The 24,000-nt window shown below is 35.2% G+C and overlaps 3 protein-coding genes and 1 long non-coding RNA gene across 5 annotated transcripts; 1 reads left to right on the top strand and 3 right to left on the bottom strand.

Annotated features, from left to right (window-relative positions):
- Position 1: 1 nt before the first annotated feature.
- Positions 2–1,428, top strand: LOC129747926 (peptidyl-prolyl cis-trans isomerase D-like; the record flags this gene model as incomplete). Its single annotated transcript, XM_055742357.1, has 4 exons — positions 2–44; positions 129–376; positions 440–757; positions 823–1,428. Coding segments are annotated over 4 exons (1,080 nt in total), but the record flags the coding sequence as incomplete, so codon positions are not given.
- Positions 1,429–16,269: 14,841 nt separating this feature from the next.
- LOC129738975 (uncharacterized) lies at positions 16,270–18,069 on the bottom strand. 2 transcript variants are annotated; one of them, XR_008735705.1, is made up of 7 exons: positions 17,801–18,069; positions 17,567–17,736; positions 17,363–17,501; positions 17,083–17,297; positions 16,879–17,014; positions 16,720–16,772; positions 16,270–16,448 (listed from the first exon to the last, which is right to left on the bottom strand). It is a non-coding gene; the product is annotated as an uncharacterized LOC129738975 (long non-coding RNA). The 2 variants fall into 2 exon arrangements; XR_008735706.1 differs by lacking the exon at positions 16,720–16,772.
- Positions 18,070–19,657: 1,588 nt separating this feature from the next.
- LOC129747735 (eukaryotic translation initiation factor 4E-like) lies at positions 19,658–20,167 on the bottom strand. Its single transcript, XM_055742076.1, has one exon. The coding sequence runs from the start codon at positions 20,069–20,071 to the stop codon at positions 19,658–19,660; it is 414 nt and encodes a 137-aa protein (XP_055598051.1). The 5' UTR covers positions 20,072–20,167.
- A 1,234-nt stretch (positions 20,168–21,401) lies between these two features.
- LOC129747710 (eukaryotic translation initiation factor 4E-like) lies at positions 21,402–21,815 on the bottom strand. The gene has a single exon (XM_055742042.1). The coding sequence runs from the start codon at positions 21,813–21,815 to the stop codon at positions 21,402–21,404; it is 414 nt and encodes a 137-aa protein (XP_055598017.1).
- Positions 21,816–24,000: the final 2,185 nt, after the last annotated feature.

Genomic DNA, 24,000 nt, shown 5'->3' with positions numbered 1-24,000 from the left:
CAACCCGCTGGTATATCTCGACGTTAAAATCGGCGAGGAACGAGGTAAGTTACTGACAAGTTTCTAATTTTCTCGTATATAGCAAAGCTCATAAATTTATTGATCGCTCTCTGTCTGATCTCGAAAAGTCGGAAGACTGCTTATAGAGCTGCGAGCTGATGTCGTACCGCGGACGGCGGAAAACTTCCGGGCCCTGTGCACCGGAGAGCGGGGCCATTCGACCACGACCGGGGCCCGGTTGCACTATCGGGGCAGCAAGTTCCACAAGGTTAAATCGCTGTTTATGTCCCAGGGAGGGGACATCGTCAACTATAACGGCTCCGGCGGGGAAAGCATCTATGGGCGATTCTTCGAGGATGAGAATTTTTCCCTTTTGGTTGGTGTTTTTTTTTTTTGCTTTTGGTTTTGCGTATGAAGAGAACTGCTTTTTTTCTTTTAGCATGAAGATGGAGCAGTAAGCATGGCCAATTTGGGCAGACCAAATACAAATCAGTCTCAGTTTTTCATTACCTCGGGAGAGTGTCCCCATCTGAACGGTACCAATGTGGTCGTTGGCTACGTTATTCGCGGAATCGGAGTTATCGGAGAAATGGAACGTTTTGCCAGCGAAGAGGGCGAGCCAACTAGGGAGATTGTGATTGCAGACTGCGGCCAGTTGATGCCTGGACAAGATTGGGGTTTGAACGATAACGATGGGACTGGAGATTGTTTGCCGTTATTTCCGAAGGACTGGGCGAAATTTGAGGCGGACTTTGATGTAGGAAAATGTCTTTAAAGAGTCTTAAACGGATACCCTGCTAAATTCTCTTCTTTTGATTTTAGGTAACGGAAATGCTCTCTCGCTTGGAAATGATTAAAGCGGCAGGAAATCAATACTTCGCTCAACGGAATTGGGTCGAAGCCTGCCGACGGTATCGAAAAGCCGAACGATACTTTAACTTTTTCAATAACAAAATTCGTCGCTACGAAGATCGCACTCTTCTGGAGCAGTTCCAGCTGACCAATTGCCTGAATCAGGCGGCCGTTTTTCTCAAGTTGAACGACTCCACGGCTGTGCTATTTGCCTGCAACGCTGCCTTGGCCCTGGATCCGGATAATGTGAAGGCATTGTTTCGACGCGGTCAGGCCCACAATCGTCTGCAGAACTACGAGCTGGCCATTGATGATTTACGCCGGGTCCAAGCCAAGGCTCCAACCGATAGGCTAGTCCAAGCTGAGCTCGACAAAGCCAAGACCGATTTAGGATGTTACCGGGCTCAGCAGCGGATTGCTCTCACTAATTTGTTCAAATAATTCGCCCTTGACCCGTGATTTAATCCACTTTTTCCCCAAAGTATAAGTAATTAGACATATTATGTCTAAATGTGTTGTGCAGTCATTGTTTAAGCTAAATTTATTCTATAGAAATATATTCATATTGCAGATCTATTAGCTTGTCGTTTATTCTTACTCGGAATATTTCCTTAAATTATTGTGAATATCAAACAGGTTTAGATTTACATCCAGATTTTAGACATTTTAGAAATAATTTCAGATTGTTCATCCATCTGAATCAAGATATTCTTGACTTTCATTTTGAAGCAATGGCCCTTATTCTGCGCCTCGAGTGACGTGACGATAGTAGAGTCACCCAAGTCACTCTATTCCAGTAGTCGGTTTAGGTGAGGATTGTCACTTCGGATGAACTTTGTGAGTTCTTACCCTATTCTCGTAGTCACCGTGGGTGAGAATCGTCGCATTCGGGTGACAATTTTAGGTGACAATTGTCGGTACCTTTTCAGGTGGTGACGGGACAAAAATTTAAAGGAAAATTTATGCAAAACGGAATAATTAGGCTCTAAACGTTTAATTACACTAAAGTGTGATAGTTTAAGAATCAATCATAACAAAAATCACTTCAATTTTTGATTTTTTCAATCATTTGTGCAACAACAAAAAATTACTAGGTAGAAGTTGGAAATAAATTGGAACATATAAAATTGAAAAAGGTTATAATTTCATTTTATACAACTTTATTTACATGCAACGAGTTTAAAATAACACATTTTTTGCACTTCACTTCATCTTATCCAATTCCCGTCGCGGGGGGATTTTTCACTTTCACCCGGTAATGTTGTTTTCGAACAAATTAATGTTACAGCTTTGAAGTCCTGTACTTAACCATTGTTTATCGACGTCGAGGTGTCGTATCCCATGTGTTGATCTGATGCAAAGGACCAGTTTATTGGGGCAGCAGCCGTCGATTTCCGCTATTTTGTTGGATGTTTTTTTTCCAAGCCGCTCCAGGAACCAAACATATTAGACTAAATTCTGTCCGATTCGCTTTATTCGCAGCTCCAAAAGTTATTCCAGCTGCTTGCTTAAACCTTGCAATCCGTTAGTGACCGTTTGCGTACCGAAATTTGTACATTTTGATTTTAAATTTAATTTCAACATTTGGAATCGCGAACGAAATAAAAACAACCCGAGCAAATTTGACACATGAGTTCATTCGGTTGCTCACCTAGAGTGAACCTCTGTCACTTTAACCGGATCGACTCCGGGAATAAGGTGACAAATCTCACGGTGACTCCGAGGTGAGGTGACAATCATCACGTCACGCGCGGCGCAGAATAAGGGCCAATAGCAGGAAATGATGAAGAAATATTTGACAAATTTTGTCACGTACAAAAATACAAATCACGCTCTTATTGAAGTCCTACATTGGGTTTGGTTACATAAAAATTGAATGCATTACTTTGAAATTCTTCATGAATGTGACGTCATCCAAGAAATTGAATATCACACTACCTGCTTTGAATGTTCCTTACATGTTTGACAGTTCGCATGGTGAACCCGATGAAACTGGTTCATTGCCTCTGGAACGTCAAAATGAACATCAAGCCACCGAGGCAATGAACTAGTCACCGTGAGTGAGTCGCCTCTCGGAATACCCCGACTAGAGTCACGTGACTACGACTAATGTGACTCCGAGTCACTTCATTCGCGTCGCAGAATAAGGTCGAATTCACAGTGAGCGCGGTGCGAAGTGCGAAGCGAATTTCCAATTCGCGCGAAAAACCGCTTCTCATTGAAACACGTTGAAAAAAACATCGACCGGCCACAGTGCAAGCGAATTTTCGTGCGAACACCTGGCTGGATCGCGCGAATTCATCCTGTTCATCCGGACATACACTGAAAATATTCTCTCGGATATTTTTTATCGTAAAATGATTTATCAAAAAAATGTTTTTCAAAAGTTTATTTATTTAATTATCATTGCCGTTTCTGTTTTGGTAATGAAAAATGCACGGTTTTTTAGCGCGGATTTTCGAAACAAACGCGGTTTCAGTCTTTTTCTATTGAAACAAATTATAACTGGCAATAAACGACCGGTGGCATAAAAGCCCCACAATATGTGTATAGGGTGAAGGGGCTGAACGGATAGAAGTTGGAATTTGTTATCCGACGCCATCTTGAAATCACTCAACTTTAAAATGCTGGAAGTGACTGAAAAGCACATGAAACTCCCACAATATGGGTATTGGATGAAAGCACTGATGAACTGATGTACAAGCTAAGCCTTGAAACGTGTGTAAAGTTCCAACGACCGTTTTCAATCAATTTTATGTGTTTTGATTGAGCCACCAGATGTCTCCAAGGACACCAGAGAGAACTGTCAAGAAGAAAGTGAAATGTAAACAAAACAAAATAACAAACTATTAGTCAGTTATGAAAATGTCGAATTTCTATTTGACGAGTTTTGAGCGAATTGATGATAAAGATTCGCAACACATTTATGATTTGCGTCATGAAAATTTATAGCTTTAAGCTTTTTTCTAATTGCTTCAAACTAAAATTAAACACTCAATAGAAAAAAATATGATACAAGAAAATGCTCGCTCAGAAAAGCCTACACTCAGGCAAATTCTTATTATAATTTTCATAAGATGCGTCTTATGAACCGCTTTTTAGAGTGTAAAATTGTGTTTCATAAGAGTCTTATGAAATTCCTTCAGTTTTCATATGAACATCTTATGAAAAATAGAAGAAATGGCATTGTGAAAATATAATGAACACATTTATTCATCCCATCAATTTTTTTATTGTCTAACGGTACGAAGCACTCGCTATTGTTGGTAATTCGTTTTTCTTAACATGGTGATCTTTCTAACGGCTTGTTCGTAAACTGATTTTTTGGGTGATGCATCGATTTTTTTGGTAGATGTCAAATCACCTTCCAATGCTTTTGCACGCAGTTTGTTTAATTTACGAACGCCAGCATCGATAGAAAAAATCCCTTCGATAGAAAAAATCAATTTACGAACACGCCGTAATTGGTAAGTTTGAAATGTTTTTGATGTGAACGCTTAATATATTAGTAAACTAAAATATTTTTTTTGTTTACTTTTCAGTATGCTGACTGGAATTAACGCAAGTTCGAAGAATCGGATGCGGCAAAAAAAAACTTCGTTGGAACCGGGGTGTTGCTGTGCTGCTGATGACTACTTCATTATTTTATTTAAAGAAATTGGGAAAACAATAAAGTGAATGTTTTCAACGTCAAATATCTTAAATTATTCTAATTAGAATTGACTTTCTGTTTCCATAAGAGCCTCTTATGAAAAGCTACAAACTCTCATTGGATTAGGTGTTCATCTTCAGAATTCATTCGCGCCATAAGAGAATCTTATGAATTTCAATGATTTTTCTTATGGCGCCACTCCATAAGAGAATCTTATGGCATGCATAATAGTATTTTGCTGAGTGTAGAATCTATATTGTTTCATGAGATTGTTAATTTTAAACTGAACTGGATAAAACAACTGGTTCGTCTGGCTTGTCCGAATTTCTTAGTTAGTCTTTTTTACTAAAAAAATAATGAAGGTAAAATGAACCAGGCAAATTTACCTTGTTGTGAATATATTGAAGCCGTCCATTCCGCTACGATGTTAATTTATTAATTTTTGAGACCATATACGATTGTACTCTTCCAAGAATGAGGAACTTTAAAAGTTTATTCGGCTTGTTTAAATGATACCATTTGAAATTTTGCACTGGTTTCTGGAATATTAAAATTAAAGGTTGTACATCTATTTGTTATTTCGGTAATCTCTGTAGTGAAAGAAACATGATGATGCTATTTTCCTCAGCTTAAAATTATTCGTGGTTAATCAAATTGTGTAGAATAATTCGTCGTATTGTATTTAAATTTATTCATTTTTGAATTCAAATACTATTGCGTCCTTTCGAAAAATTGTTACATTTAAAAGAGCTATCTAGACACAGTGCCATCTATTGCGCCGTTCAAAAGTTACAAATCTAGCAATAGATGGCACTGTTTTTCGTCATTTTTTAACGGCTTGTTTGAAATAGAGCACTGGAAATTTTACACAAGTTTTTGAAGATTTTTTGTTCGAGCTTGTACATCTGTTCATCTGTGATGAAAGTACTCAATAAGTAGAAGTCGAATTTGGCTGTCCGACGCCATTTTGAAATACAAGATGGCGGTTTCCGCTTAATTCAAAATGCAATAAATAACTGAAAATCGTAAGGTCCATCCACAATATAAGAAATCAGTAAAAGGGATAAAAAAGTAGATGAAAAATTACTGACAAAAATTTAACAAAAATTTTGAGAGAACTGCAAAAAAGCACTGAAAAGAATAAACAAAAATATAACAAGTGTTATAAAACTAAAGTAATATTGACAAAAATAATACAAAACTGTGGGAAAATATGAATAACTATTACTAAAATTAAAAAATATGACAAAAAAAATAGTGACAAATGACAAAACTTTGGATAAAACACGCCAAATGTGGTTAAATAATTAAGCCAAAAAATATGACAAATATTACAAAATTAGACAAAAATATGAGAAAAAAATCACAGAAATGGCAAAACTATGACAAATGAGAAAAAAAAATTTATGATAAAATTATAATCAAAATTTGATAATGAAATGACCTGACAGAACTTATCACGGAGAATAAAGTACAGTTTTTTCAACAATATTCCGCCTATATTGAACTTTATTTCTGATTGATTCTCGACTAACTATAAATATTAAGCTTTCAACTATAACTATAATAGATTTCTCGGATTGGAACGTGCACTCAAATATAAATATAATAAATTGAACAATTTCGTATGATTGGTTTTATACATTCTACTATAGATATATAGTATGTTAACCCGCATAAATAAAGATTGTAACCAAACGATTTCTTTAATAGTCAAATGATGATTTGAGGAAGCTGTCGTGATCGATCGGTTCATTTCCCATGCTTCGTTACCTAACGCTTCTCCATCCTTCATTTCAGAACACTTTGTAATCACCACATTTTCAGCCATTTTCTTTTCAAGTTTCCGTATGCATTTTTTTCACGTCGGGTTTCTAAGCGCGTGTGCCTCTCACAAATTTCGTCTATAAACTGACTCTCCGTTTCATTCCGAATCCGAATCCAATGCGAAATACTCCCTCTTTCCTGAAAATACACGATCAATCTCTCCCACTTCTCTCTATTTCATTCCGTTGCAAGTTACTCTCTCTTCATTGAAAACTCTACACTTTATTTCTTCTCCTTCTCTCAAACGTGTCATCTCTTCTAGTAGTGTTGCCAATCCGTCGTTCGTACCTTATTATTATTTCTTTTGAGTTATCTATACACTTGCTATATTCCCTACATTCGCCTCCACCTCTATACCCTGGAAAAAATTTAACAACATTGGCCCTTATTCTGCATTATTTGATTTTTCATCCTTTTCATGTTTTAATATTGAGGCGTTCACTATTCCTGCGACCAAATTTAAATCAAGTGATTTTCGATAATTGCCCAAGGGTAAATGCCTATTATCAAAAGGATGTGACCAACAGTTTATCATTAAAAAGCTTTCAAAACATCATGATACAATACATTCTATTTTTCCCCTAAGGCACCGTCTGAACAAATATCAGTTGAATAAAATATTGCAGTTTTTCTCTTTAAGATTTATTCACGCCTTTTGAAAATAACGTACTGATTTGAAAAACCAAACCATTTTTTTTTGTAGCACGAAGTGTTTTGCTTGCGTCCTGATCAAATGTATTTCTCGATTTTGCTGAATCACACATTCAGCTCTATTTACACTTATTCTGTTTCAAAGTTCTTCGACATAACCTTTTTTTAATTACTTGAAGTTAGCCGTGCAAAAACAAAAATAAACAAATAAAATTGTGCGAAAGAAAATCAAAATTCTGTACCAACTCTTTCTTCATTGGTGCGAACAATATTAAGTGCCACTTTCTGCGACAGAATGGAATCGTTTACATATACGTTATGCAGCTGCTAATGGATGCGAAATCCATGCTATTCAATTGAAAATGGTTTTATTCATGTACAGCGCTCGCCCCATAGTCATCCAAAATCTGAATTAGAAAACCTGCATCTCCTAGATTCCATCCCGATGATCTCAAGGATTCTAAAGGAATTCCGAAACCGAGCATATTCCTCCAGCAGAATGGAAAGTTCCCCTGGTAAATCCATTCAACATCATCAATCCCTTCGGATGTCAAGAAAAATATTTAAACATTTTCGTCAAAATGACACGAAAACTTGTAGAAGTTAACCCACGTGAATTGACCAGGATGTATAAAAATTTCAAGACTACCAATGTCTGCAGACGTATTTTCTAACCGTCTATACGAAGCTGTATTAATGCTTGCTTGTTTACGTAAGTACCAATTTCAAATAGGGACCATCGTTTAAAATCCTTCAACCTTTTTTATCCAACTATGTGGCAATTCATTCAACATATTAACGCATATGCAAACATATCCATACCCTTGGTGCTAGTCATCTGATAGAAAACCTTCCCTATTTTTTTCAATGGAATATATATAACTGACTGGTATGTTTCTCTACAGACTGTAACGTAACAAGATGCGACACATAATTTTTTTATCTAAAAAAAAAACTGTTCTTCAATCATAAGATATTACAAATGTCTACATTCAAACTTTTATATCTTTTGTCCTAAAATTATCAACAATATTGCATACAAACAACCTGAAATTATTCATTTTAGTTGATCTGTATTTTGTCAAAGAGCATTCTACGAAACTAGTGAAATCGTCGGGCCACAGTTCTCCTAATTAGGCAGGTAAACTCCCCACATTTTTGAACAATTAAATATTATCACAAAGCATGAAGATTATGTCAATTGTAAGGGCAACATTCAATGTCATAAAAAACATATTCTCGATTGAGGATTTATGTTCGCTCGTTATGTGTATGTATAATAGAAATTTATAATCATCTACCGATGATTCAGTTTATTTCATTATCTTACCAATCAGATTGTCTTTAGTTATTGGAGATGTTTGATTTGCCTATTCAATTTACTCGTACTTCTACACTTTAATCGTATCCGTAATTTGCCTTCATACCAACTACAAAAAAATGTCATGCGTATTTATCCCAACCAATTATAAACTATAGCTTACTTCTTCAAAATGGGCAAGGCCTGCATTTATCAAAAATTTGAAATATCTGTTCAGTGCAGTTTCATAATAACAATGAAGTAGAAAAGAAAAAATGAAACCATTTTTAATAAAAAGATTTCTACTACTTAGCACTGGCTCGTGCAATCTTTTTATCTTTTTAACATCGTTTCTAGGCAATTCGCTTGAACTAGTGTAGTTTTAATAATAATTGTTATTATTTATTTGAGACCTTTCAACCACTCGGGTCATTCATGTTTAAAGTACTGCCCCTCTCAGGGGTTTGTACTTTCTATTCCATGATACTACCCCTCTCAGGGGTCTGTACCTTCGTTTCATGCTTATAATACTGCCCCTCTCAGGAGTTTGTACTTCTATTCCATGGTACTGCCCCTCTCAGGGGTCTGTACCTTCATTTCATGCTTATAGTACTGCCCCTCTCAGGGGTCTGTACCTTCATTTCATGCGTATAGTACTGCCCCTCTCAGGGGTTTGTACTTCTATTCGATAGTACTGCCCCTCTCAGGGGTCTGTACCTTCATTTCATGCTTATAGTACTGCCCCTCTCAGGGGTTTGTACTTTCTATTCCATGGTACTGCCCCTCACAGGGGTCTGTACCTTCAATTCCGTTTAACTGTCCCTATAATTTTTTATCCAATACTATCCAATATTTCCAATACTCACAGGGGTCTGTACCTTCAATTCCGTTCGAGTGTCACATCATTTTTTTTATCCAATACTGTCTCTCTCAGGAGTTTCCATCTGGCATTCTTTTTTTATACTGCACTTGTCAGAGGTGTGCAACTGGTAATTTTCTGAAAATATTCCTTTATTTTTTCCCTTTAGTTAAAAATCTCACAAAAGTGAAACTAGACTGTCTTTTCCTGTTTTGAGAAAATTCCTATTACGGGTATCATGATTAGAATCAGAACTCTTTTTAAGTACACCGAAACATCACTATAACACGTTTGCTGAATTTAGCTCTAACCACTTTTACCTGAATCTATAAATCAACCTTTTTTTCTAAAGCCAGTCGCCTTCAACAAATCCAAAAGAAAGAAACCCGAAGTTTTTTTTTTTGGTCTCTTTACAGCCCGTTAACCAGAACAATCCTTCAGCTCGTCCAAACATAAATGGTTTCGAACGTACCATTTTTTTTAACCAACCATCAGCCATAATTTGCTCTCGTAAACAGCAAATGTACAACGATTATCAATTTATCTTAACACCTCCAATAAACAAATGAATACTTACAGTTCGGTTGAACCGACTGCGCCATTGTCGTGATCGATCGGTTCATTTCCCATGCTTCGTTACCTAACGCTTCTCCATCCTTCATTTCAGAACACTTTGTAATCACCACATTTTCAGCCATTTTCTTTTCAAGTTTCCGTATGCATTTTTTTCACGTCGGGTTTCTAAGCGCGTGTGCCTCTCACAAATTTCGTCTATAAACTGACTCTCCGTTTCATTCCGAATCCGAATCCAATGCGAAATACTCCCTCTTTCCTGAAAATACACGATCAATCTCTCCCACTTCTCTCTATTTCATTCCGTTGCAAGTTACTCTCTCTTCATTGAAAACTCTACACTTTATTTCTTCTCCTTCTCTCAAACGTGTCATCTCTTCTAGTAGTGTTGCCAATCCGTCGTTCGTACCTTATTATTATTTCTTTTGAGTTATCTATACACTTGCTATATTCCCTACAGAAGCGTAAAAAAACTTTTAGCAAACGATTATGGAAACTGTAAAATACATTGCTGGAATCGTGAATTTCAAAATGATTGTATTTAAAATATGTTGTTAGGTTATGTAACTGTTTAAAACCGTTAAAACATTTATATGGAGGAACTGTTAAACAAACAGTTTAGATAACGTCCAAAAATCGCTCATGTAAACATATTTTGCTCTTCAAACTGTTATTGTTGAAGTAATTCTTGAAGTACGTTTATAACGAGACATTTACGGTTGAAGTCATGAAACGACTCGTCATAACGTTCAACAACGCTATGCGTACGTTAATTGCAACCGTGCGTGAATAGCTAGAATTTTCGGATGGAAAGAACCAATTGTTCCTGGGTATATAGGTTTTATTTACAAAATCCTCATTTTATTTCGTTCCTTTTTATACATAAAATAGAAGCTTTGTTTCTCATATTTGAATGCCATCCAGTGTTAAGAACCCTTACGGCTCGGGCTACGTCGGTAGATGCGATAGTAGCTGGCATCCATAACCTGAAAGAAGCAAAAAAAAGTTCTCAATTTCTCATATTTCTATTGAAATTGTAAAATTCTGTTTTGCTACCAGGTTTGACTGGAATTTTGCAGAATTATAAATTACACCTACCTAGAGTGCCTATAAGAAGAGTGACGACAATGTCAAAATTGGAATAAGCGAAGAGCTGTCAGTGTCATTCCAAACGAACAAATGACCTGTCAAATTCAGCCTTCTCAGGCAGAATTTGACAGGTCATTTGTTCGTTTGGAACGACACTGACAGCTCATCGCTATTCCAATTTTGACATTGGCGTCACTCTTCTTATAGGCACTCTACACCTACCTATTGAAAACAGCAATCCGATTCTCCCACGGCAGTCTTGGTGTTAAAATTTCCACGAGCATTTTCACTGCCTTAGCCGGATGTTTAGCTGATTGTATGAGCCTCCTGGCTCCGTAATTCGGGTGGTAGCTGTTGAAAATGTAGAAGTTTTTGGAAGGTTGTAGCTGGCCTTCCATTCAAACATTCGAAACGACGTCCTCCGTGATCCTTCGATCCGATTTCTGTTGTGGAATACGCAGGCGAGGTGTGAAAAAAGCCGAATTAAAACGCGACAAAAGAAAATTGTTGTTGTTTTTTCCGGGGCAGCAACACGAACGACATCAAACAGTCAGTGGTGCTAAGTTTGAAGATTTTTCAAAATATAGACTTTTTATTTTTTTTTTTGTTGAATAAATTAACTTATGATGAAGGAGAAAAGATTTATAGATCAAAAATATTATATTTTTCAATGTCTTAACACGCAGAGAAAACTTGGATTTTGATACAAAACGAAACTGACTTTGATTCAAAACATTCAGTTTTTTGAATCAAACTCCTGTTTTCTTTGAATCAATGAATTATCGTTCTGATTCAAATGAATAATTTTTGAAAGAAAGAATTAATTGTTTGAACTGAATAATTTTGGACTTTGATTTTAAACAAATTCTTTGATTCAAAAGAAATTTGTTCAATTGCACATTTCGTTAAAAACAAAGTAAATTTTCTTTCAACCAAAGAATATTGTTTTCAACAGAAAGGAATAATTTCTTTCAATTAAAATTTTAAACTTAGAAGATATTTTGGATTGAGCAAGAACCGAATTTCGAATAAAGATTGTCCGGTTGTGTTGAAAATCAAAACTAGTGAATCAGAGAAGATTCAGGATGAAGAATGGTAAGTGTGTGTTAATCCATTAATCAAAAAGTGAATGTTTAAGACTTTATATAAACTTTTGCATTACAGGACCACGGTAGATTCCGCCCCAAATCCAGCGGTCTGATTATCTTCGGCCCGATCTTCAGCGGTAATCACCAGTTGGATGACCACTAAAGCTAGCAACCGGAGCTGCTTCCGGAAGTCTATTGAGCGGCCCAAGAAGTATGCTCTCAGGCCAAAATTAGGATCAAAATTATAGTGAACCAGTGTTAGTGTTAATTTTGTGAATAAAAATAAATTGAAAATGTAAATTCTTTCTTTTTATTATTCAAAATTCCTAATAGGAACTTCGGGACAACAGAAAATATTTCTTCCAATTGGAATAAAAGGAAAATGGTTCAATGAACCAATCCTTTTAAATCTAAATCTAAATTACATTGTAGCAAACAAGAACAACTTTGCAACAAATGAAACTGTTTTTTGTTTCAAAGCATTAATATTTTGATTCAAAGATTTTTCAAAAGAAAAATTCTTTGAAACAAAGGTAAATGCCTTTGAATCAAAGGAATTTTTATTTATCCCAAAATCAAAGGAAAAAATCCTTTGTTTTTGCGGCACTTTCCTTTGAAATAAAAAATCTTTTCGCTGCGTGAACTTCTTTAATGAGGTTGAAATTTTTTTTTTCAACTGATTAAATTTAATGTGCAATCATACCCAAGTAACCATGAGCACTAAAATAGCAGTTAATTTCTAACTTGTTAGACCAGAGAAGCTCATAAGCTGATAATTCTTAAGATGTCTGCATTGTTGAATCTTGTCAATTCCAAAATCAGTACCTAAATTTAAAAAAAAAATCACAAAATAACTTCAATAATGATGTAGTATCATTTAAAATGTTGCTTTCAAATTTAGTTATTGTCGTAGAAACACTCTAGAGTTGTATCAGAAGAAAGAAGAGAAGAAATTAAAGATGATATTTTCATTATTGTGTACTGATTTTTGTGCAAACCATGTGGCATCTCTGACCGGCGTTTCGTCAATTTTCGACGTAAATTTGACAGTAGGATTGAACGGTATGAGTAACGCGTAACCCTAAGGGTACGAACACAGTGAGCGCGAAGCGAACTGCGAAGCGAAATATTCATTCACCGGATGAATTTCGCAAGTTCGCTTTTGAAGGCCGGCCACAGTGCACGCGAATTGCGAAGCGGTTCAACACTGAAAAAAACCTTCGGTGTTGCAAAAATTAATCACATGTGAAAAAATCTTTGCAAATTAACAAAACTATGAGCGAGGGATACGCACCGCGCAAAAAAAAAACAAATCCGCGTTAATTCCGAAAAACTCAATCAATTAGTAACAGTCGAATTTTGCAGTCTGACGCTATGAAACACGCCATCTTAAAATCCAATACGGCGGCTTCCGTTCAACTTTAAAATAATTTTAATGACTGAAAATCGCAAAAAAAATCTTCTAAAACTATGACATAAATATAACAAAATTTTGAAAAAAAATACAATATAATAATAACAAATATTACGAAACGCTAACAAAACTTTAATAAAAATATGGCAATGGTGATAAAAATATTACAAAAATATTAGAAAAATATACCAAATGTATGATAAATTTGACATTGAAATGGCAAAGCCATGACCAAATTAAGAAAAAAAAAACTGACAAAAATTAATAACAGTTGACTGAATAATAACAACAAATTAGTAATAATGCCAAAACTCGAAATTAAAAACTTTGACAAATATTTGACAACATTATGGAAAATATGAAAAATGAAATAAAAATATGACAAATATAATAACTAATCAAAAATTACAAATACAGACCCCGTTCGTTTTTGGCAACACGCCCGAAAATTTCATGTTGCCAAAATCGAACGGTTTTTTTTGTCACTTTTTCATTTTTGATTTTTAATTCAAATTAGTCAAAATTTATGTAAAACCTTATATAAGCATACAATTTTTCAATTTGACTCAATTATATTAGTTATGAGCATTAAACATGGAAAAATTCATGTTTTTACTGTTTAAAACTATCATAATTAAGCCGAATGAAAAAAATTCATGCTAATATTACGTTTTACATTAATTTTTATTTGTTTAAAATGAAAATAAAAAATAAAAAAAAGACAAAAAAACGTCTTTTTTGGATGTTGCCAAAAACGAACGGTTTTTGCTCGGATTTTGCCAAAATCAAGCGGGGTCTGTATGACAAAATTTTGAAATAAAATAACATAAATCTGGCAATACTATGACCAAAATCTTACAAATGTGATAAAAATATATGCAACAAAAGTATGAAAAAATGTTACAAAACTATGATAAAACAAAACTATGACAATTGACAAAGGTTGTCATAGTACTGTAAGATTTTTGTCATTTTATTTTAATTTTTGTCATAATTTTGTCATGTTTTCGTTTGTCATATTTTTGTCATAGTTCTGTCAGATTTTTTGTTCATTTGATTGTAAGTTTTTTTTTATAGTTTTGTCTTTTTTCGTTCGATTATATTCGTTTTACCACCTTCTCTTCATACTGAAAGTCTTTTCCAGTACAAATGCATTCGATGATTACTCTTGTATTTGAACTCACGGACATTGGCTTAGGCGGGAACTTACATGCCAACTGAGTTACACATATCACAAGCCCATAGATTTTTATAGATTGTGTCATTTTTTCGTCGTATTTGCGATATATTTTTTACATATTCATCATTAATAAATTATTATTATTATTATTATATGTTTGGATTTGTCTTTTTTTTTTTAATTTTGTGATTTTTATGTCGTATTTGTCTTCATTTTGTCATTTTTCTTACATATATTTGAAAATATTTTGTTATATTTTTATCTCATTTTTCATAATTTTGTTAGATTATTGTCATTATTTTTGACAAATTTTTGTCATATTTTTTTCAAAACTTTATCATATTCTAGCCATTTTGCCTTATTTTTTGTCAGATTTTTGTGATTTTATTGTAAATTTGTTGTTATTATTTTGTCATTTTTGTAAATTTATTGTCAAATATTGGTCCTTATATTAGTTCTGTCAGGTCATTTCATTATCAAATTTTGATTATAATTTTATCATAATTTTTTTTTCTCATTTGTCATAGTTTTGCCATTTCTGTGATTTTTTTCTCATATTTTTGTCTAATTTTGTAATATTTGTCATATTTTTTGGCTTAATTATTTAACCACATTTGGCGTGTTTTATTCAAAGTTTTGTCATTTGTCACTATTTTTTTTGTCATATTTTTTAATTTTAGTAATAGTTATTCATATTTTCCCACAGTTTTGTATTATTTTTGTCAATATTACTTTAGTTTTATAACACTTGTTATATTTTTGTTTATTCTTTTCAGTGCTTTTTTGCAGTTCTCTCAAAATTTTTGTTAAATTTTTAACAGTAATTTTTCATCTACTTTTTTATCCCTTTTACTGATTTCTTATATTGTGGATGGACCTTACGATTTTCAGTTATTTATTGCATTTTGAATTAAGCGGAAACCGCCATCTTGTACTTCAAAATGGCGTCGGACAGCCAAATTCGACTTCTACTTATTGAGTACTTTCATCCATTACCCATATTGTGGGAGTTTCATGTGCTTTTCAGTCACTTCCAGCATTTTAAAGTTGAGTGAAAGGGGCCATATTGGATTTCAAGATGGCGTCGGATAACAAATTCCAACTTCTATCCGTTCAGCCCCTTCACCCTATACACATATTGTGGGGCTTTCATGCCACCGGTCGTTTATTGCCAGTTATAATTTGTTTCAATAGAAAAAGACTGAAACCGCGTTTGTTTCGAAAATCCGCGCTAAAAAACCGTGCATTTTTCATTACCAAAACAGAAACGGCAATGATAATTAAATAAATAAACTTTTGAAAAAAAATTTTTTGATAAATCATTTTACGATAAAAAAATATCCGAGAGAATATTTTCAGTGTATGTCCGGATGAACAGGATGAATTCGCGCGATCCAGCCAGGTGTTCGCACGAAAATTCGCTTGCACTGTGGCCGGTCGATGTTTTTTTCAACGTGTTTCAATGTGAAGCGGTTTTTCGCGCGAATTGGAAATTCGCTTCGCACTTCGCACCGCGCTCACTGTGAATTCGACCTACACGGTAAACAAAGTTACTCTGTTCTGTATAAAAATCCATACAGAATCGAGAAAAGTGTCTCCACTTAGTTTTATGTTTGGGCGCTTTACACAGAGCGTGAGCTAAAAGCTTTTACACATTCGAAAGCTTTCAGCCAATTAGTCAATTCTGTATATTTTGACATGGGGATGCCCATGCATTTTCAAAATTTCTTCAAAAAGTAAAAATTATTGAAATTTCTCAAAAAAAAGGACAAAATTTAAATCTCTTGCGTAGCAATAAAATCTTTATTGTCAAACCGTCATTCTGATGCCGAGTATTCTTTTATATTTTTGTTTATTTTTTTTTTTAATTTTATTTCGACAGCAAACTCAAACATGATTACACTTATAACTTCCAACGTACGATCGTCTATGTTGCCAAATTGAAATGAGGAGAATGAAGAATCTGTAAAAATGATTTTTATTTTAATCTTTTGTAACAATACAATTAATTTTGTTATCATGCAATTTAGTTGGTAATGTAAAAGTAATTATACTAGAAAACAAGGAATTCTATGAATACAATTATAGTTTTAAATTGAAAATACATATATTTATTAAAGCTAGTCGTCAATTGTAATTTTAATTCAAATTCCAAAATTCTTAGGAAAATTTTTGTTAGATTGGATTCGTAAGTTTTGTCTGATTGGAAATGACAATTATCCACTATGAGATACCTTTCTGAACGGTTCCGATGAGCTGATCAGAATAAACAGACTGTTCCCACAAGCTTACAGGAAGAAAAGAAACAATGATTGACAAATCAGACAGCATTTAAGTTAAAAGTTCAAACCGCATGGGATATAAAATATTATGGAATATTAAATAATACTTACATTTTTCAACGTATGGAGGTTCCACTGAATGACGATGAGCGGATTGTTCCGAGATTTTTCCTGGTCCGACCCATCCAGCTCGTTCTCCAGATATTTTCGCAATAGCTGTCCCATGCCTATGTCTTGACTGTGTTTGCTGCAGTTCGAAAAAATCGAATAGAGATTATCAGAATAAATTAAATCATCAAATTTCAAGTACCTTACCATTTTTTTTTGTTTCTCAAATTTTGTTTGACATCTTTTTTATCTGCCTTAAGCTTCTCTTATAAACGGCCTTTTCATTTTCCTCTTCGTACTTGAATCGGGAATGGTTCTGCTTGCCGTAATGGAATTGAGCTGATCTTCGTCCTGCTTCTTGCTGGTGGAGGGAGCCCCAGCTGCCTCCACTTTCATTATTCAAAGCAGATACTGATGAAACACTAAAAATATAACAGATAGGTAGATATGAATAATTGCTCTTTAGAATTGAATACGTAATGCTTACCAAAATCAACGGAAACAGCCGGCGGCGTCTTACGGCAGCGCATGGATAACCAAAACTTATATTCCCTTGGTTTCACTCTGACGCAGATCGGATAGCACCACACCAGATGTAATTTTACTTCTATTAGGCCTTTCGTATTCTGAGTACAAAATTAGAAAAAAAAATGGAAGCAATTAGACAGAATATTCATTTTTATCTACTCACCATTTTCCGATGCTCGAACGAACAACAAACTTTTCCCCGGCATGTTTTTGGCTTCTCTGTCTTCCGGATCCTGCTTGTTGACCGCATCTTTGTTCGAATTTTTGTTGAACCTTCCGGAAACATATACGACAGTTTCCACCGGCTGAAGTAGATGCTTTTATTCCAACTGACTGTTTTAACATTAGAAATAGAAGAATTCGATAAAAGAATTAAGTTGAATGATGATAAACTTACCTTTAATGAATTAAAAATAATGATTTCATCTTAAAAACGATTGAAAATAAAAACCAATGTGAATCACAAATACAACACAACATGATTCCGAAATATTTTTAGCTTTGACATCCCCTTCCAAAGCATTCCAACAACAGCAAACTTTTTATACAGAGCTGAATAATTGAGTTTTAGTTTGCATCTGTATATTGATGACCCAAAATTACCCAAAACTGAATTGGGGGTATACAAATTTTGAGCAACAATCAATTAGTTATTTTGAAGGTGTAATCTCAATACATTTAATGAATAACTCAATTTTTCCGTGTAAGGCCCATTTTAAGGTTAAATCTAATAACTTTTGTGAACCCGAGCAAGGCCGGGTAAAATCAGCTAGTCTATATATATAAAAATGAATGTTTGTCTGTCTGTCTGTTCCCTATAGACTCGGAAACTACTGAACCGATCATCGTCAAAACTGGCATCTGAGGGTTTTTGAGGCCGGGGATGGTTTCTGTAATAGTCAAAACTCCATCCGACTTAAGGAAGGAGAGGCTTCCATACAAAATTTGTAGTTTTTCGAAACAAATTAAAGTCATGACATCCATTTTCTTGAGATTTTTTTTTCCTTTGGGCGGTTTGTTTTTCGTTTCTATGGTCGAGGCGTCGCAAGCCAACGTCGCAAAAGGAAAGTAACCCAGGCATAGCATACTGATCAGCAGGAATATTTTGGCGCGTATTTCTCAACCAAGCATATTTTCTTTGAGGGGTTTGTTTTTCGTCTCCATGGGCGAGCAAACGTCGTCGCAAGTGGATAGTAACCAAAGCACACTGTTGATTGATTGCTGGGAAATTTAACAATAAGGCGCCTGTTTCTCAAACACGTGGGGTGATATGCAACCTAGATCTGTTTTTTTTTCTTGCTTTTTTGATTTGTACACAGCACGTGGTAATAAATGACGCCTAGATGTGACACGGATTGGTATTTTATCAATCGAATCAAAACTAATTGAAAGATTTGCAAAAATACTTCCATATTTAGTTCGTGTTAATGTAGGTAGCATTCGACTTTTCATTCAAGGAACATTAGAACATGTTCAAACGTTCAACTTTTTCTGATAAAAAAAATTAAAAATAATGTTTTCTTCTAGAAATTGTTACTTCGGCCCAAATACACAACTGAAACGAATTTAGAAATGAAAATGGGAGCTTTTTATTTTAAATAATTCTGAAAAAACCACCGTACTTTTTGCTTACATACCAATTCCAGTAGGTACTTAACATGAAAAGTGTTTTTGTGTTACATGGCTGCATAAAAGAGACTTTTGATCCGCTTTGTTTTTGAAAAGCGAGACTTAAGAACTGATATTCAACTGGACGCAAAATTTTTAAGAGAAATTTTTAGTTTACCCTTAAAGTGTTAAAAACAATATTCCCTTCTGTCAACTTACACGGTGGGGCAAGGGCAAACGTCGAACTTTTAAGAAATTCATCTTCAAAATGATTCAATATGTTGGAAAGACCAGAAGAGGTATTCCGAATGTTGAAACCGCAGCGGATATTGAAAATTCTTAAATGTCTTTATAAATGAAAATCATTCCCTTTGAACAGTATTCGTTAAAAGTGGAGTAACAAACATAAATTTATATTGCAGGAATACTGCAGATATCAAGCGTGAGTTTTCAAAAGGACGTATGTAACATCAGACAAAATCTGAGAAAAAGGAGGGACAAAATTATTGTAACAGATGGTTTCTCATGGTCGTCGCCACAATGAAAAACGAGAACATAATTTAAAATTTTCTAATGGCCACTTTTATTTCACCCACCCAATCTCCTTCATCACAATGATGGTTCGGACGTGGTAAAAAAAATCGACTTACGGCTTTCTCATGACGGTGGAGGTCCAAATCGCAATTTCATCCCGTTCTCGGCGCTGCTGCTGGAGCACGTTGATCACCCACCGGCCGCCGCGGAAATTCTTCTCGTCTTCCCACATGGTGCGAATGCCCTGCTTGAACATCGAATAATCGCACCCGGTCTTCAGGTCCGACGGGCTCCTGATTTGGTTGTACAATCTCCAGAAGTCCTCAACGGTACCGACGGTGGCCACCTCGTTCAGATTGTCTCCCCACGACTTGTTCTTATCCGGTTCCTGATACCAGAGCGTCCACTGGAATTGCAGCGGATTCTTGATGATGCGATCCGGATCGACGATGCCGTACTGCTCGGTATGATTTTGCTCGGCGCTCCCCCGTCGTCGCTCAACCTCCTCATCGGTTTCGCCAGCCATGATTGCAAATCGGCTCAGCTCGTCAGCTCGTCGAAATGTCTGTCCAGACACGTTGATTGAAACAGGGGACAGGAAAATTTTGCTTCGCTGGGGCTTTTCGCGGGAAATCCCCCACACTTTTCGAACTTCGTCTTGTCGCAGCCTCGACCGATGTCCGAAATATCCGATGACAGTTATTTTTCTTTTTTTTTCCGTTTTTCGTGGACTGTGGGCTGTCGGGTTTTTCTTTTTAAAGTTCGATACAGTGGGCCAAATCTGGTCGAACAAGTTGATTTGTTTTTGATTAGGGTTGGGTTTTCTAACTCTATTTTTGCTCAAATCACACCATAACAAAAGCTCTAAAATTCAACTGTAACACAACATTGCTGCTTTGGTAGAAATTTTCATGGATTATGATAGAAATCCATGAAAATTTCAAAACCACGCCACAAGGAGTTCGAGGGAAAGAAATGATCGACTACATTCCGAGCATACCTCGGAAGCGTAACACCTACTGCAGAGGTGTCTAAAACTTAATACATAAATACATAATACATAAACACATCATAATAAACTCAAAGCCAACGAATCTTGGCAAAAATATCTTTACGCCAACGAATTATGGCAAAGATTTAACTAAAACTAAAGACGAAACTCAACGCCAACATATCTTGGCAAATGATGTCGATCTATACCAGCAGACCTGGCAAAAATTTCCTCGAATCCTGAACCAAACGACTAAAAGACTTTCACCCAAGCAGCAAAACAAGCATATTAAATCATGTAGCCATTGAAGAGAATAATAGCTGTGATTTTACAGTGAGGACTAAACAGAACTAAAAGCAACAGTTATCTCAGGAAAAGAGGGATTTAATCCTCTTAATTACCAAGGGCCCGGAATAGAGGTTATACCGCGCCTCCAGATCGCGTTCCTTTTGATTTTTCCTTGGTAACCCCCTTGATAACTGTGCATGATGTATTGCAATGTAAATAAATAATTAAAGTAAATTTTAATTCACAACAATATCGAATAAATAACACGATACTTATGATTACACAATAATATGGTGTGATATACGAGAAGAGCAATAATGAAATAATGATAAGTACAATTATCGAATATTAAAAATCATAATAATTGTAAGTGGACGCAAAGTCCCTAAAATTTGTCGAACTAATAATCAAAGTGGTTCGATTTAGTTGGGCGCCATTTGTAACAGATGGTTTCTCATGGTCGTCGCCACAATGAAAAACGAGAACATAATTTAAAATTTTCTAATGGCCACTTTTATTTCACCCACCCAATCTCCTTCATCACAATGATGGTTCGGACGTGGTAAAAAAAATCGACTTACGGCTTTCTCATGACGGTGGAGGTCCAAATCGCAATTTCATCCCGTTCTTGGCGCTGCTGCTGGAGCACGTTGATCACCCACCGGCCGCCGCGGAAATTCTTCTCGTCTTCCCACATGGTGCGAATGCCCTGCTTGAACATCGAATAATCGCACCCGGTCTTCAGGTCCGACGGGCTCCTGATTTGGTTGTACAATCTCCAGAAGTCCTCAACGGTACCGACGGTGGCCACCTCGTTCAGATTGTCTCCCCACGACTTGTTCTTATCCGGTTCCTGATACCAGAGCGTCCACTGGAATTGCAGCGGATTCTTGATGATGCGATCCGGATCGACGATGCCGTACTGCTCGGTATGATTTTGCTCGGCGCTCCCCCGTCGTCGCTCAACCTCCTCATCGGTTTCGCCAGCCATGATTGCAAATCGGCTCAGCTCGTCAGCTCGTCGAAATGTCTGTCCAGACACGTTGATTGAAACAGGGGACAGGAAAATTTTGCTTCGCTGGGGCTTTTCGCGGGAAATCCCCCACACTTTTCGAACTTCGTCTTGTCGCAGCCTCGACCGATGTCCGAAATATCCGATGACAGTTATTTTTCTTTTTTTTCCGTTTTTCGTGGACTGTGGGCTGTCGGGTTTTTCTTTTTAAAGTTCGATACAGTGGGCCAAATCTGGTCGAACAAGTTGATTTGTTTTTGATTAGGGTTGGGTTTTCTAACTCTATTTTTGCTCAAATCACACCATAACAAAAGCTCTAAAATTCAACTGTAACATTATGTTAATATAAATAAATGCTATTTAAAGCTGTTTGATCTAGAATCAAGTTTTATCATGGCAGCTGTAGGAAAAACAATAATGTTTTAATTATAGGTTTGGGCATACTGGATTTTTTGCTGTTTCCTAGTGAATTTGTTAAAAAAAATATTTTACACCGTATTGTTGAGTTTTTTTTCACATACGCCATAATGATTCGTCGTTGTGACAGTTTAATATTTACATACACCCTTTATGATACGTCGCTTGGACAAATTGTTTTCATTATGCGTCAAATCAGATACGTCGGTTTTTTCACATCATTGCAGATGCGTCAGTTTTAAAATAATAATTATTTTAAAACTGACGCATCTGCAATGATGTGAAAAAACCGACGTATCTGATTTGACGCATACGACGGTTTGCTGCGATCCTATCTGCTGTGTGTGCGATATTATTTGTTTTGACAGATGCGTCGTTTTACCAAAAAGAGGTGTAAAGAAGAATTTCGAAAACACTGAGAAAAGATGACATAGGTCGTTTGTATATTTTTTTAGCTAACGGCATATTATTTTTTTTTTTTTTGTACAAACAGTTAATTCATACAGAAGAAAATAAAATTTACTATACCGTGCAAACAGTAACTCAATTTGTTTACTTTTGCGACATACGTCCTTTTGAAAACTCACGCTTGATATATCAGTGAAACTTGATAGAACGAAAAACAGGAATTTGTATTAAATCCATTTTAAAGCCATTACTCTGACGCATCTGTAAATAAGCTTTGCATTGACACTTGCCCCAATAAACGGAACAATTGTAAACATAGAAATTTGTTTTTGCCAACATTTTTGAATATTTGACTTTCAAAGAGAAATTTAAAAAAACACTGAGAACTTATTTAGTGATGCAACTGATATTTTTTTAAATATTTATATATTTACCGTAGTTAATCTATTTAGAAAAAAAAGAAATTTGCACTGTATTTAATACATATCTAATTTAATATATTTTTTATTACCATGATAAGGGCTGTTTGGGTATCGAGCCGGGTATATTTGCCTACCTTCTTTAAGCAGTGGGGGACAAAATTGAAAAAAGATGGGAGAGCTCCCATGTAAATTTAAGATAAAGATTTTTTTTAAAGGAGGGCCATATTTAAAAAGGTTTTTTTGGGCACAGAGTACAAATTTCAGATCTTGAAAAACGAGTTCAGAGATCAAGTTTCAGTACATAATATATACCATCTTTGAATTGCAATTCAGAACTGCAGCTGCAGCTCTCATTTCAAAGTTGTTGGTACTGAAGTATGATGAGGTTTGATTTAAAAAAATGCTCTCTAAAATCTAAATTTGAATAAATTTTTACAAATTACATTTATTTCTGGAAGGTGTAGCAAAGCACAACGGGTCAGCTAGTACATAATATATTTAAACATTCAATAGTAAGGTATCTGTTATTTAATATTTTAACAAGAATTTTTAAAAGATCATCCTATTAAGTTTTTAATTGAGATTCAAAATGAAGAAAAAGATTACAACTTACTTAGTGTTTGAATTTTGAAAGAAAATTGAGAACTAGAATTTAAGGTTCAGATAGAAAATGAATTCAGAAATTGAATTTGTTTTCAGATTTCAAAATTTCGTATTCAAATTTTATATTCCGAATTCATTCAGGTCAGAGCTGGAATTAGGAATCTTTTTAATAAGTATATACCTGAAATTATAAGTATATACCTGAAATCGGACACACCCTTCGGTCCCAAAAGTGTCCGATTAACGAGGGAGTACTGTACGGTGGCTGTAAATATTTTTGAAACAGAAAAGTTTAAACGTATTTCTGTGATGTT

This window comes from Uranotaenia lowii, chromosome 1, assembly GCF_029784155.1.
Source record: "Uranotaenia lowii strain MFRU-FL chromosome 1, ASM2978415v1, whole genome shotgun sequence".
NCBI classification, from domain to species: Eukaryota; Metazoa; Arthropoda; class Insecta; order Diptera; family Culicidae; genus Uranotaenia; species Uranotaenia lowii.
The sequence above is the reverse complement of the archived record's forward strand: the minus strand, read 5'-3'. Positions and strand labels throughout refer to the sequence as shown.